The sequence below is a fragment of the Schistocerca cancellata genome, chromosome 3 (assembly GCF_023864275.1).
Source record: "Schistocerca cancellata isolate TAMUIC-IGC-003103 chromosome 3, iqSchCanc2.1, whole genome shotgun sequence".
Taxonomy (NCBI): Eukaryota; Metazoa; Arthropoda; class Insecta; order Orthoptera; family Acrididae; genus Schistocerca; species Schistocerca cancellata.
This window is the reverse complement of record NC_064628.1, coordinates 162,296,034-162,309,012: the sequence shown is the minus strand read 5'-3', so window position 1 is coordinate 162,309,012 and position 12,979 is coordinate 162,296,034. Positions and strand designations below refer to the sequence as shown.

Here is a 12,979-nt window from a genome sequence, read left to right as displayed (position 1 = left end):
ATATTTGGTGCTGGCACTACTCTGAGATGAAGAGATTGGAACAGAAAAAGAATTTAAATTGATCCACATCAATCCAGTTAGAACATTGAAAGGAAGGAAAAATGAGAAAACAAGTGTGTTTATCTAGTGTCACAACTACAGTTGTTGCACGTTTATATACTTATTTAATGGGATTTTGTGCATTAAACTGTGGACAGTAAAACCTGGACCAATCCTAAAATGATACAAACATTTCTTGCACGATTTCAACTAGAAATAATATTACAGAATATTGTATAATTGAGGACATTTTACAAATGTAATATACTGGTTATCACTGTTAGCGGTTGAATGCTAACAGTGATAACCAGTATAACGACAACTGCTACCTTGACTCCATAATGGATTATATTAAATGTAATATAAAAGGGTAGTGCAATTTTGTTTTTCTAGATACTTCCTTACAGGACAGGAGCAATGCTCAACCAAGAACTCTTTTACAACTGATTTGATGTTAGCCTTGTTCATTATCATATAGGAAAAGATTTCTGTCTCATCCAAGACAACTTTATGCTTATTGATGAAGCAATGACCAATTTTATTATCGAGAATTATCGAAACGCATATTAAATCCAACTCTCCATTGTCCGTCAACCATCTTCCAATATGTTTATGCGACATTTATGACATGGCTATATGGTGTTCACAGTTCAATGATCATGTGAATAATTAAGAGAAAGAGAGAGGAGGAAAGTTGCTATTTTGGAGGTTTTACTAAAAGGGGTGTTATGCCTGATATATATAAAAAAAAAGGTCTTGGTTTTAGGGATCTTGGAATTTCTAACATTGTTTTTGTTTGAGCACAGTCATAGATATGTCAGTCAGTGAGAGACATGGCAAATTGTAATTACTCCATTTTTCATGACTTTGTCTCCTGATAACAACAATTTTTTTTTGCTCTTTTTACCAATTTTGTACATTTCCTAAATATTATGCTTGACAAATGTGCTCACATATTTCACAAACTTTTCTCCACTTTAATTATTTAAGGTAATATTTTCAATATGCCAACTCCAATACTGCATTTAGTTTTACTGAAAAATCCATTAATCGAAATATAAGACTAACTGGAAATAGTACTGTAATTCTTCATGAGAAATTTCTAGTGTACTACTCCACCTATTTAGATAAATTAACGTACACTATTAATATAACAGAGGGAAACATTCCACGTGGGAAAAATATATCTAAAAACAAAGATGATGTGACTTACCAAACGAAAGCGCTGGCATGTCGATAGACACACAAACAAATACAAACATACACACAAAATTCAAGCTTTTGCAACCAATGGTTGCTTCGTCAGGAAAGAGGGAAGGAGAGGGAAAGACAAAAGGATGTGGGTTTCAAGGGAGAGGATAAGGAGTCATTCCAATCCCGGGAGCGGAAAGACTTACCTTAGGGGGAAAAAAGGACAGGTATACACTCGCGCACACACACACATATCCATCCGCACATACACAGACATAAGCAGACATGTGTGTGTGTGTGTGTGTGTGTGTGTGTGTGTGTGTGTGTGCGAGTGTATACCTGTCCTTTTTTCCCCCTAAGGTAAGTCTTTCCACTCCCGGGATTGGAATGACTCCTTACCCTGTCCCTTAAAACCCACATCCTTTCGTCTTTCCCTCTTTCCTGACGAAGCAACTGTTGGTTGCAATAGCTTGAATTTTGTGTGTATGTTTGTATCTGTTTGTGTTTCTATCAACATGCCAGCACTTTCGTTTGGTAAGTCACAACATACACTATTAGAAAGACGTGCGTTCAAAATTTTCAGTAACATACTCCAATTCTCATAAAACTAATTAACTTATGAGATAATTAATGTTGAAGTCCCAAACCATCGTTATTTTCAATTGCAGACTTCACCTCTGTGCTTGTTAGATTCCGACCTTTTGCTATTATACTTTTGTTAGCCTAATTATTATGTGTAATGTGACACACTCAGTGATTGATTAAACCAAGATATCTGCGTATTTTACCACATTTTTCAATATTGTACTTGCACTCATAAATAGGGTATTCCATAAACTTTTATAATTTTCTAACCCATAACATATTTAATAAGCTACATGGTATTTTAGAGTAGAAAAATCTAACCAAGCAGGTTTTCAAATGATTATGTAGTTTCCAAAATAAAAATCAGTCCACAAACCAGTTTTTAAATAGTTGGATACTATCCAAATATCACAATCATTGCTCAGATGTGAACAAGCAACACCTGTGTCAAGAGAACCATTATAATGCCAATATCTTTTTACAACAAATGTGCATGAAAGTCTGCAGTTGGGAAGTAAGTGCATAACATCTGTGTGTAACTTTATCACAAAAGTCTGTCATCGGAATTAACTTGAGCAAAATCTATATGGAACATAGTGTGCAATGGCAACATTGGCATAACGTCTATGTGACAGTTCCACAAAAATATGCATCAGAAGAACTACCATTTAACACCTGCATTTATAAAGTGATTAATTTACCAGGTGATCCTTCCATTGATGTGACATTATTGAAAACATTACCATGTGCACCTTTCTTTTCATCATGCTACCACTGCGTGAAGCTGTTATTGAGTTAACTGATTATTGTGTCAGTTCACTGATGTGATTCCTACCTGTGCAAGATGTGTGAATGTGAAATTGTATCTTGTCATTGCACTGTTTACAGTGCTAATAAATGTGGAAAGAGCTAGTTAACTGTGAAAGCTGAGTAGTGTACATCACTTGCACAATCCCTGAAAAACAGTTTTCGGCTATTTCACCAAGACATCAAACTGTGAGGTACTGAGGATTGGACATGACATGCAGGTAGGAAACTGTTCCAAGTAGCAGGAAACTGTACACAACACCACAGAAATATTAAAGGAAAAATTGGACAAATCAGTTGTAACTGAAAACTGCTTCACAAACAAGCACAGAATCAAATTTAATGAGACAAAAATCTTACTTCATGCACTGACCTAATGGGTTTTTGTTATCAAGAAAGATACCGAGATCAGAATGTACAACAATAGCTTTAACTGAGAGAGCTGATATATCATGAGCAGCATACTGAAGCAGTTATTTACTGCTGGGAAGATAAAGAGCAACCAGTGATAAGCTTACTTTCCAATGGAATTAGTGGCATTACAAGTAAACCTTTATTGCAGACATTGACATTATTTGTGGGGGAATAAGCAAATACCTTGACTATTTTATCACATCACCAAGACATAAGTAGGCTGATTATGAAATATGTGTAAGGGTTTACCAGAGTATCTCTTATGACAGTCAGTTTTTAACAATGACGACAAAGGAAGCAGTTCAAAACTTAAGTATTCATTCAAGCCTGATGACGTTAGAAAACAGATAATTTTGTAAAAAGGTATTGTAACAAAAAGACATTTTATTTATTACACATGATTTCTGTAACATTTCTTTTTCTCTCTCATCAATCTATTTTGATGACACTGTCTGTTTAACTTTATATACAATGTTGTCACTCTCAGTTCACCTAAATTTTTATCAGAGTCATTTTCTCAAGAAACATGCTTTCTGTTAGCCAGTTTGAGACAGTTATTCTTTGATGAACAGAAAAGAAGTATGCTTGAAACCTCCAGTTTATCAATCAGTACACAGGTTCAGTCGCCACATAAATATTAAAGAAGCTGAGATGAATTCCCGTCCATCGTCTGACTTAAAGTATGCATGTTTAGCTCTCTCACATTTAACATGGCAATAAAAAATAAGTCACTTCTCTTCTTCCGTAGTTTTCTTAATTTTATATACCAAACAACAATTGAAGATAATCATTGTGGGATACGGCACTTTATTCTTTGGCTACATCCCTCAGTGATGACATATCTTTTCCAACATAGGTAGGAAGCTTTGATAGGCCTAGCTTGTGTCTAAAATGTGAACGGTATGATGAGTATGCTTTCTTTGTGAATCATACATGTGAAATCTGATTAGAATTCGCCAAGTGATAAAAACTGCTCAAAAAAAGTCAAACCTGAATAGGGCAACACATCAGACAAATTGTTAATACATGTAATTATTTTGGGTCTGACATGGCTCAATGTCATTAGAATTTTACATTATTAGGGCAGATTCATACAATCACTTGGTGCATTTTAAAGCTACTGAACATTATGGACCAATATATAATGATGTGCTGTATAAAAATATAACATTTTTATACAGTGTTTCTAATATGCAGTAATGATTTCCCAATCACATTGTCACACGATGCAAGTTGTATCTCACGTTGTAGGTGATTTTACTGATAGAAATCAAGTTATAAATGAAATTATAATATCTTAAACAGTGATATAATATCATGGATATTTATTTACATTGGTATGTTAACCTGTGGATAGTTAGTCTATAATTGTTAAACTCGGGTTATGCACTTATTACAGTTGTGTTCATGTAATGTGATTGAATATTCACTTCAATGAGGCAAATATGATTTCAATATACTGTCTTACAAAAGGTAATAGAAGTGATGCTGCACATAATATTTGTGCAAATCAAGTGTAATAAAATTAATAAGGAAAACTTATACATGTCATATATGACAGGAATGATTTTGCAGAGCCCAAAGTTTCTTCTTCACAAGAAAGGCAATTAACAAAGGAAAATAGTGATACAGTTGGAAAATAGTTCACATCATTAAGCTGATACAGAAAAAAATTTTAACTGTATTATATTATCAAATTCCTTCTTGAATATATTTATGAATTCACATAGACTATGTTTATTTATTCTTTTGAAATATATCAGATAGAAACTTCATATACATGTAGTGACTGAAGAACAGACATTTGGCTAAAAGTTGCAGTCCCATGCCCCCTCTTCCTGTTTCAGCACAAAGTGACACACTGTTTTATGAGGCAGATACAGCACGACACATAACAATGTTTATTTTTTTTTACCTTTATTTCCAAATTTAAACATGCCATTATATGACTTAAAGCCAATGTACTTGAGTGCTTCAGGACCTGCCATCTCAACAAAGTTGTTGTAAGCTGAGAGAAATATCACAGCTGTGTCATTAAAGATTGTTATTGCTGGTAAATAATTTGTTAAATGTGAATCATACACTACAATATTGATATCATGAATACATACATGTATAAATAATAATATGCAAACATAAATTATAGTACACAAACCTCATACTGAAAAAGCTGTTGTGGGGAATTGAACAAGTCAGGAGTATTTACTGATTGTATCTTTCTATGTAACTGATACAGAATGCGTCTAATATTACAGTGAAATGGAGATAACTAGTCAAGAACTTAAATCATATTGAAATCATGCAAGAGTTTTGGGCATACCACTCTACAGAATCCCTATTAGGCACATCACAGGCAACATTAATTAATAACTCAATTAGTAAAGTACTTAAATCATATTGACATCATGCAAGAGTTTCAGGATTTCAGTCTACAGAATCCCTATTATGCACATCACAGGCAAAGTTAATTAACAAATCATTAGACTGGAATATTTTTATGATGACATAATTATGACAAGGAGTTCTATTAAGGTATCTCCTTCCCAGCACAGATTATAGAAAAAGTGCTATACCAAACTGTTCCCATGTTATCATAGCTCCTGTGGACCACAGTTAAATTAAATATTTATGTGATAGAAGTACTGCAGAAGTAGTTCAGTTGACATTAGTAATAAATACAGCATATTTACAGTTAGAATACACAAAACACTAAACTAAGTTATTAAAGAAAGTTATTCTAAACAAAGTTATTCTAATGAAGAAACGGGTGTTAGAATTCTACTGGTACAGCCATAATTTATTCTTTTTGGTTTGTGAGCAGCACAACTTAAAAGACAAGAATCAGTTCTTTCTCAGAAGATACTTGTAAATACAATAGTTCATTTAAATGATTACTAGCTAAATTAAGTTACATGCTAACAGTGCCTTCACTTAACACTGTCAATAAGTCAAAGTACTAGTTTTCATAAACTCATCAAAAATATTTCTAAGTATGGTGCTTGTTGTACATACCATTTTCAACAGGGTCTTTTCCAAGACTAAAATCAACAGTCTTGTTATCAACAGAGAATCCACGTATACAACCAACATATCCAGACAAAGAAATGGCTGCTGGATTTGATTTCAGGTCTATTGGTTTATAACCACCAAGATTAATTTGAAAATACTCAGTAGGAGGCGCAGGAGGTCGCTGTGGTGACAAAATTTCTGTGTCAAGAAAAAGGAGAAAAAGACAGCAAATTACAAAATATTCAAATCAGCCTGCTTGCAGAAAATCTAATTCCAACTATTATTTGAATTAAAATTGAAGAGCTTAAAAAAATAGTTTCTAACACAAAAATAATCAATTGTTGATGATATAATGCAAATGGATAGATAAAAAATTTACTCACCAAAAGGCGGCAGGAGAACACAGACACAAAAACGTTTAATTTTTATAAGCTTTTGGAGCCAGTGGTTCCTTCTGGTAGAAGTTGAAGTGGAAGTAAGAATTGTGAAGGAAAAGGACTGGAGAGGTTTAGGAAAACAAGTACAGTTCAGAAAACTCAACCCGAACCCCACGTCAGGCGAGACTTAGCGGACTGGATGAGATGGAAAAACTAATTGTTGGGACTGAACCAGATGACATTTGAAAACCTGAGCACTTAAAGGCAGAAGACAGGGTAATATGCAAGACAGAGATTACTACTACAATATTGTGCATGAGTTAATAAGAGTGAAAAGCTAAGAGCATTGTATGTAACTAAGGTGGGAGGGGGAAAAATAAACTGGTCAGGAAATGACAGATGTAGAAAACTAAAATGGACTTAAGGAAGGTGTAGTTACTGTGAAGAAGTGCTGAGACAGAAAGAATTAATTTAAATTAAGGCCAGGAGGGTGGTGAGAACCAAGACAATTTTGAAGTGTTAGTTCACAAATGCAGAGTTATAAGAAACTGGTGTCTGGCTGAAGACTCCAGATGGTGTATGTGGTGAAACAAGTACCAAGGCCATCAGTGTCATGTTGCAGAGCACTCTCTGCAAGAGGATATTGTGTGTTGCTGGTATATGCCATCAACCTATGCCAATTCCTCCTAAATGAGAACTGGGTGGTAGTAATGCTGATGTAGAAGTCTGAACAGTGTTTACGTAACAGATGGTATATGATACGTGTCGTTTCACAGGTGGCTCTCTCTTTCATAGTATTATGTTCTGCCAGTTATAGGGCTGGAATACATGGTGGTAGGAGGGTCCATAGGGCAAGTCTTGCAGCCCAGACAGTCACAGGAGCAGGAGCTATAAGGTAGGGAGATGGGTACAGGAGGAGCATAGGGTCTGACAGTGATATTGTGGAGATTTAAAGTATGACAAAAAACTATTCTAGTTGTGGTGGGCAAAATCTCAGACAGAAAGGATCTCATTCCAGAGCATGATTTTCAGAAGTCATGGCCTTGTCGAAGTACCTTATTAATATGTTCAAGACCAGGATAATGCTGGATGACAAGTGGTGCACTACAAAGTTGTTTTTTTAGATGGATCAGGTGTACCAGGAATGTATGTGATGGCCTAGGAAATCTGCTTTTGAACTGGGTTGGTGGTAATTACATCCTGAAGGCTGTGGTGAGAATGGTGGTGTATTGCTGTAAAGAATCTGCATCCAAAAAAATATGTTTGCCTTAAATGCCAAGACTGTATGGGAAGGAACATTTGACATGAAAAGGATGGCAACTGTCAAAATGTAAGTACTGTTGTTTGCTAGTAGGTTTAATGTGGATGGAAGTATGTAGCTGGCCTTCAGTGGGATGAAATCAACATTAAGGAAAGTGACATAGGATTCAGAATAGGACAATGTGAAATTTAATTGGAGAAGGTATTTAGAGATTCCAGTGATTTTAACAAGTCAGCCTCACCATGAGTGAGTTTGTAGCAGAGAAGAATTTATAGTGTTTGATCACAGTACCAGTTTTATCTGGCTACTAAACAACCTTCACATGGTACTTCTAAAATTGCTGCTGTATGTGTTTTCTTTCTTAGTTTGATTTTTAAAGATTATGTTGTGTTTATACATTTGTTTGACTATCCTATCTATTTTAATATGCTATTACCACTCCATTTCTGCTAAGTGAATATGGCAACCAATAAAATTAAATTTCTTTAAACTTTTCACTCAAAATACTTACTTAGTGTTTCTTTGAACTAACTTTATATTTATAAAATGTAAACTTTCATGGCCAGAAATGTCGCACTTATTCAAATGTAATTTTAAACATTGTTATAGGCTGAAGTCCAGCAACCGTGCGTTAACTTAATTACAGAATGTACGTACAGCCACCTCGGCTGCATATACATGTAATTAACTTATTCCAATATTTTGGGTTGTTATGCCACTGTCAGATGAGTTTCTGATTGAAGCTCAAGATTTTGTCCCCACTTGCATAGGACACCTTCAAAGGTTTCTTTGATGGTCCACTGCATAACCTAACTGCTAGCAGGCCAGGGTGTGAATCATACCTTCATACAAGCTACAACCCCCCTTGAAGATGTCCTCCATAGTTATAAACCAAACATAGGGTATCAATAAAAAATTCATCTGATGACAGCATAATAGCCTGTAATATTCTAATAATTATGAAATTTCATATTTATTACTAGGGGAGAGTGTTGTACCTTGGAGGACTTTTCAAAATATTCACTTCTAACCTGTTTTGTAAAACAAGTTGAATATATTTTCATATTTCATTTTTAAATGATACTATTCAATTTCTGTGTGTTGTTATCTTTTTCTGAAACTACAAAAATTGCTCTAGAGAAGCAGGGTTTTACAAAAGGTAAAAACATATTCCAATATACAACATGGTCACATACTTAGGAACAAATATTCAATTGAAATTTAACAGCACTGCAACAGAGAAAATGTTGTCAGTACCGTATTCCTAAGAGCCCATCTGTTATGTTATTACTCAATACATACCAATAATCAGTAAGTGAAATCAAGTTAAGTAGAACTATTATCAAAAACTAGTCACAAGTTAAATACATTTTAAGTAGAAGCCTACCAAAAACTAACACAAAATCCAATTTTCAAGACAGATAAAATTCCCAAGACTTTAAAAAACTCAGTTCATTTGCAAATATCAGATGTTCTATGGTAAATAAATGTCGTGTGACTAGGGCCTCCCGTTGGGTAGACTGTTCACTGGGTGTAAGTCTTTCGATTTGATGCTTCTTCAGCAACTTGAGTGTCGATCGGATGAAATGATGATGTTTAGGACAACAGAACACCTAGTCCCTGAGTGGAGAAAATCTCCAACCCAGCCAAGAATTGAACCCGGGCCTTTAGGATTGACATTCTGTCCCGCTGACCACTCAGCTACTGGGGGTGGACATTTTCTATGGTAAAAGACAGTCTTCTATAACCAGGTACAAGAAGCTGCATGATTAACAAAATATGGCTTAACCATCCACATGTTATGTAACTAGTTTTAAATCATGCAGAATTCTACTCATAATAAAATTTTATAACTAAAGAATTAATAATATCCTCCAAGTAGTTTTAATGTGTTAACTGTGCTTAAATGGGAAGAACTAAAAATATTTGCAAATACTGCGCAAAACACAACCTCATGTCTCACAACAACAAAATGGTACAAAACATAGGAAACCACTTATAGCAGTCTCTGTACCAAATTTCTACACTCCTGGAAATTGAAATAAGAACACTGTGAATTCATTGTCCCAGGAAGGGGAAACTTTATTGACACATTCCTGGGGTCAGATACATCACATGATCACACTGACAGAACCACAGGCACATAGACACAGGCAACAGAGCATGCACAATATCGGCACTAGTACAGTGTATATCCACCTTTCGCAGCAATGCAGGCTGCTATTCTCCCTTGGAGACGATTGTAGAGATGCTGGAATGTGGAATGGCTTGCCATGCCATTTCCACCTGGCGCCTCAGTTGGACCAGCATTCGTGCTGGACGTGCAGACCGCGTGAGACGACGCTTCATCCAGTCCCAAACATGCTCAATGGGGGACAGATCCGGAGATCTTGCTGGCCAGGTTAGTTGACTTACACCTTCTAGAGCACGTTGGGTGGCACGGGATACATGCGGACGTGCATTGTCCTGTTGGAACAGCAAGTTCCCTTGCCGGTCTAGGAATGGTAGAACGATGGGTTCGATGACAGTTTGGATGTACCGTGCACTATTCAGTGTCCCCTCGACGATCACCAGTGGTGTACGGCCAGTGTAGGAGATCGCTCCCCACACCATGATGCCGGGTGTTGGCCCTGTGTGCCTCGGTCGTATGCAGTCCTGATTGTGGCACTCACCTGCACGGCGCCAAACACGCATACGACCATCATTGGCACCAAGGCAGAAGCGACTCTCATCGCTGAAGACGACACGTCTCCATTCGTCCCTCCATTCACGCCTGTCGTGACACCACTGGAGGCGGGCTGCACGATGTTGGGGCGTGAGCGGAAGACGGCCTAACGGTGTGCGGGACCGTAGCCCAGCTTCATGGAGACGGTTGCGAATGGTCCTCGCCGATACCCCAGGAGCAACAGTGTCCCTAATTTGCTGGGAAGTGGCAGTGCGGTCCCCTACGGCACTGCGTAGGATCCTACGGTCTTGGCGTGCATCCGTGCGTCGCTGCGGTCCAGTCCCAGGTCGACGGGCACATGCACCTTCCGCCGACTACTGGCGACAACATCGATGTACTGTGGAGACCTCACGCCCCACGTGTTGAGCAATTCGGCGGTACGTCCACCCGGCCTCCCGCATGCCCACTATACGCCCTCGCTCAAAGTCCGTCAACTGCACATACGGTTCACGTCCACGCTGTCGCGGCATGCTACCAGTGTTAAAGACTGCGATGGAGCTCCGTATGCCACGGCAAACTGGCTGAAACTGACGGCGGCGGTGCACAAATGCTGCGCAGCTAGCGCCATTCGACGGCCAACACCGTGGTTCCTGGTGTGTCCGCTGTGCCATGCGTGTGATCATTGCTTGTACAGCCCTCTCGCAGTGTCCGGAGCAAGTATGGTGGGTCTGACACACCGGTGTCAATGTGTTCTTTTTTCCATTTCCAGGAGTGTACATATGATTCTAAAATCAGTCTCTAGACTGGTACACCAACCTAGAAATATCATGTGTTTCTAGATACATCATCCTCAAAGTACATCACTCACCCTTACACGACACCTATTTGTTTGTTTGTTCTGCATTTATTAAAGCATTCCTATCTGTACCTTTATCTTTGCCAGTGATGAGTTTCATATCATCTAGTTTGCACTACACTTTCTAACATTAATATTTTCTAGTAACGATGAATTATAAATGCATTTTACACATATAAGTGTCAACACTGATCAAACATTAAACTGTATTCTACAGTCGCATATATTCTGATTCATCCATGATCCATAAATACAACTGAAAACAAACCTTATGCATAAAATTTAAAGGCAAGTGAAACCGTTTTCATCATTAAATAGAAACTGATTTCTCCATTAGATTTGAAAACTTAGTTTTTTTTAGTTATATTACTGAGTATGTAGCATACTGTAATAAAAAATAAATAAATAAAAAAATTGAATGAAGAATCTATTACCTTTTTCTCGATTAATCCAAGGAATGTTTGAATATTTTGTCAACAGCATAACCTTAGTATGTAAGGAATTGTTTTTCTCATTTACATGCATAGTAGTAAGTTCTGGTGTCCTGATTATTGCCACCTGTACAGATTTCCCACTATTTAGACCTGTAAAGAGCAACAAAACAGACTCTAGCTTAAACAATCAAACAATACATAATCTTTTAATTTAAACTGCAACAATATCTCCATCTACATTAACTGTATGATACTGTCATTACAGACTATAGAGAAACTTCCAATAGAAACTACATGAGATTTCTTATATTATTGATAGCCCTCTGAATGTTAGGCTTCTTCATCATGTTTAGAAGGGATGAGCTGAATCCTGTACAAAACAAAAATGAGGGCCTTACACACATGTGAGCATCAATACCATTGCAGACAGTCTTCCTCTACACTAATTATGGTAACTGAAAGTGCAAACTTTAAATGATTCACAATTTTGTTTGCAACATAAACTTTATAGTCCTTTTTCTTCAAGTTGTTAAGTCAGTGCAAGCATCAGACATATTATAATGCAGGTACTGGAGAAAAACTGTCCTGACATCATGAGATAGTTGCATCTATTGACAGACAGGAGCTACTTAAAGCAATCAATATTATATTAATTAAACTTCCATGATATAAACGTTATACAAAAAATCATATGAGATAACCACTCACTGGGTGATATGTAATTGTCAGCTCTTAGTCACATCACTTAAAGTTGGGATAATGAGACTAGCTTTCAAGCATTTGCACACACACACACACATACACACAGGTACAAAGATTCGGATGCAAAGAAGGAGGGCCAATGGAACTTTTGACAGGATTCAGGAGAGGGGAAGACTGATGACACTCAGCGAAAATGGTAAAATGTAGATTAATACTAGTAGCAACTATGAATCTGAGGGATGAGTGTGAGACAGAGGAAAAAGAGATAAGGTGATTACACTGTTGAGACAGGGGTGGTTTGTGGAAAAAAATGATATGAAAGAACAGAGCTAAGGACACAGTTGTGAAAGTAGAAAAGATATGACTCAACATGCAAACTATGGATGGCGTTGGAGGGCAATATTAAAGTATTCAAGCAGTGTTTTGGTGTGCAGTTTGCTTGACAACTGAATGATGAAGTCTATTGTTAGTCAAGGTTTGGTGCTGCTCATGTCTGTAGGCATCTGCCATATAGCCTGTATGGTTAGCACAGCTGGCTGCCATTTGGGGGATCCAAGATCAATTTGTGGTACTGCCACGGATTTTTCCTCGGTGAGAAGATCCAGAGGATAAGCTATAACCAATATTGAAAACTCCATT

The 12,979-nt window shown here is 37.0% G+C and overlaps 1 protein-coding gene across 5 annotated transcripts in view; it reads right to left on the bottom strand.

Moving 5' to 3' along the window:
- The window catches only part of LOC126174781 (axotactin), a 567,513-nt gene that overhangs the window by 150,190 nt on the left and 404,344 nt on the right, over positions 1 to 12,979 (bottom strand). For all 5 annotated transcript variants that reach the window (XR_007535484.1, XR_007535485.1, XM_049921127.1 and 2 more), the window contains exons 23-24: positions 11,639 to 11,788; positions 6,049 to 6,243 (exon numbers count right to left, since the gene is read on the bottom strand). Coding sequence is in view for 3 of the 5 variants with exons in the window: in XM_049921127.1 (XP_049777084.1) it covers positions 6,049 to 6,243; positions 11,639 to 11,788 (345 nt within the window). In the remaining 2 variants the exon portion in view is untranslated. The remainder of the gene's footprint in view (positions 1 to 6,048; positions 6,244 to 11,638; positions 11,789 to 12,979) is intronic.